The 2,693-nt window shown below is 31.3% G+C and overlaps 1 protein-coding gene across 1 annotated transcript; it reads left to right on the top strand.

Moving 5' to 3' along the window:
• Positions 1-854: 854 nt before the first annotated feature.
• LOC113854402 (GDSL esterase/lipase At1g20120-like) lies at positions 855-2,693 on the top strand. Its single transcript, XM_027485363.1, has 5 exons — positions 855-1,122; positions 1,241-1,371; positions 1,485-1,718; positions 2,069-2,324; positions 2,497-2,693. Exons 1-5 carry the CDS (start codon positions 855-857, stop codon positions 2,691-2,693), a joined length of 1,086 nt encoding a protein of 361 aa, XP_027341164.1.

The raw sequence follows: 2,693 nt of genomic DNA, 5'->3' as shown, positions 1-2,693 counted from the left end.
TTTATCATTATTTTTTTAATAATTATGTAATTTGAATAATTAATTAAACTACAAAAATAAATTTTGTATTGTGACGCTCAATAACTTGGAGGAACTTTAAGTAAGTATTTTATGAAGATAACATTGAAAGAAACGATGTTTTATCTTTTTAATTATTATAACTTGTTTATAAGACACTATTAATAGTTTTTAGTTTTTTTTTTTTATGTTACTTTGACAATTTTTATTCTTAGGAAGCACTAACTTAAGAAAGAAGAAAAAAAACTTTACAATTTAATGTAATTAGCATGAATGTGTTGAGTCTCGTTTTGTGGCAGATTGTTTGCTAGTGTTATACAAGAACTCGCCACAAAATGAGACTCTCTGCGTGTTCAGATGTTCTCCACAATCACATGTTTACACATAGTTATGTTTCATGTTTTTACTTAATGGCATGCGCATTAACCTCACAATAGACATTGCGTACACACTAGCACCCTCAGCTTAAGCCTGCAAGCAAACACGACAGAAACACATTTACGTGAACTCTCTAAAGATGATTGTGTAGATCCATTTTTTAAGATAACAATTCATTCTGTTTTCAATTGACGCTACTTTCAGCTATTTTTATCTTTCCAGCACCATAACCGTCGAACCCTGATCCTAAAACTCGTAAGCCAACACCTCCAAACAACCGGAAAATAGGTCATAGAACACATTCTTCTTGTGTTACTATATTAATTTCAGCTAACACTTTTACGAAGTTTATATCAACAAGTAAAGTTTTAATCAGAAAATAAGCTAAACATGATTGTTTCTTCTATAAATTTACATGTCTGAAAACTAGAATAGAAGTGTAAAACTAAAATCACATAATGAAGTCTTTCATCTCTATATTTTTTCATGTATGTCCTCTTCTTCTTCTATTTTATCCATTGGTTGTAACACCTATATCACCTCCTAAAACTATGAACTATACATTTCCTGCTGTTATAGCGTTTGGTGATTCAATCTTGGATACCGGAAACAATGATTACATTATAACATATATGAAAGCGAATTTCAAGCCGTATGGAAGGGATTTTATTGGAGCAAAATCCACGGGAAGGTTTAGCAATGGCAAGATTCCTTCAGATTTTTTTGGTACTTCTGAGTGCTATCTAAAACTTATTATTAATATTTGTTGATGATTTAATAGTAGTTGTTAGTACAAAATTATTCTCATTGTTCATTGTTCTTAAAGTTTTTCATATAATTGCAGTTGAAACACTCGGTATAAAGGGGACCTTGCCACCCTATCTTGATCCAAAATTGAAAGTAGATGACCTCTTAACTGGTGTGTGTTTCGCATCAGCCGGTTCAGGATATGACCCCGTCACAGCTAGAATAATAGTAATCATCACCTTATGTCACTACAGTATTTTTATGTGTCAAAAATTATAATTTTATTCTCAACTTTGTGTTACATATATTTTATAACAGTTCTTTTTATTTCTATTGTATAGTTGGCATTGTCAGCAGATGATCAACTACAGATGTTCAAAGAATATATAGAGAAATTAAAGGCAGCTGTAGGAGAAGAAAGGACAAATTTTATTCTAGCAAAAAGTATTTTTATTATCAGCATGGGAAGTAACGACATTTCAATAACATATTTTATGACGCCAATCCGGCGGCATAAATATGATATTGCGGAATATACAAGTATGCTGGTCAATACATCTTCTGATTTTGTGAAGGTATCCTTTTGACGTGAACACGTTAAAGTTGATAACAATAGTTGAATTATAGAAAGAATCATATATCAATGCCATGTCCTTTTCAACATTGTTAGTAAGATTTGCTATGCTTTGTTAATCCATTGTATAGTTCAATTCTATGCTTTGTTAATAAATTGTTTTTTTAAATGAAAATGAAAATTAATATAACAGGATATTGATTAAATCATCTTAACCTTATGATATATAACTGCGATTAAATAATCTTTTAAAACGTTTTTTCCATTGGCTAAGATGTTAACATTAACGTCACCATCACTTTTATTAGAATAATTGACATTTTGATAGAGATTTGATATATCTAATGAAAGGAACTTTATCAACTGGGAGCAAGAAGGATCGGAGTAATTGGCTTAACACCGGTAGGATGCGTGCCATTCCAAAGAACAGTAAGAGGAGGAATAGGAAGGAACTGTGTAGAATCAGTAAATCAAGCCGCCATGCTCTACAATTCCAAGCTTTCATCAGCGATTATGGCTCTCAACACAGATTTTACAGATGCTAGGCTTGTCTACATTGAAGCCTATGAAGAATTGAATGAAATTATCCAACACCACAATCAATTTGGTAAATTTGAACACTTTTAAGTTATTTCAGCACAACTAAATCTAATGCATGAAATCTTTGATACGTTATAATATTTGTATTATTATGAAAATATTATTCTAAAGGAGGAAAAAGACAAACAGTTAAATTTCTACATTATAATTCACAAATTCACTCATTGCTTGTGGAACAGGATTTGAAGTGGAGGATAGTGCATGTTGTGGCATTGGAAATGTGGAACTTGGTCCTCTTTGTAATCCTCTCAACTTAAAAGTCTGTGAAGATGCCTCTAAATATGTGTTCTGGGACAGTTATCACCCAACAGAGAGAGCTTACAATATTCTTGTTTCAGAGATTATAAAGAAAAACATTGATAAGTTTGTTTCATAA

This window comes from Abrus precatorius, unplaced genomic scaffold (genome assembly GCF_003935025.1).
Source record: "Abrus precatorius isolate BTA unplaced genomic scaffold, Abrus_2018 Scaffold11, whole genome shotgun sequence".
Lineage (NCBI taxonomy): Eukaryota > Viridiplantae > Streptophyta > Magnoliopsida > Fabales > Fabaceae > Abrus > Abrus precatorius.
The sequence above is the reverse complement of the archived record's forward strand: the minus strand, read 5'-3'. Positions and strand labels throughout refer to the sequence as shown.

What these genes read in the sequence shown, in the direction of transcription:
- LOC113854402 (XM_027485363.1), top strand. Translation starts at nt 855, where the DNA reads ATGAAGTCTTTCATCTCTATATTTTTTCATGTATGTCCTCTTCTTCTT. An exon ending in GATTCCTTCAGATTTTTTTG is followed by an intron (nt 1,123 to 1,240) that starts GTACTTCTGAGT and finishes ATATAATTGCAG; the next exon opens with TTGAAACACTCGGTATAAAG. An exon ending in CATCTTCTGATTTTGTGAAG is followed by an intron (nt 1,719 to 2,068) that starts GTATCCTTTTGA and finishes ATCTAATGAAAG; the next exon opens with GAACTTTATCAACTGGGAGC.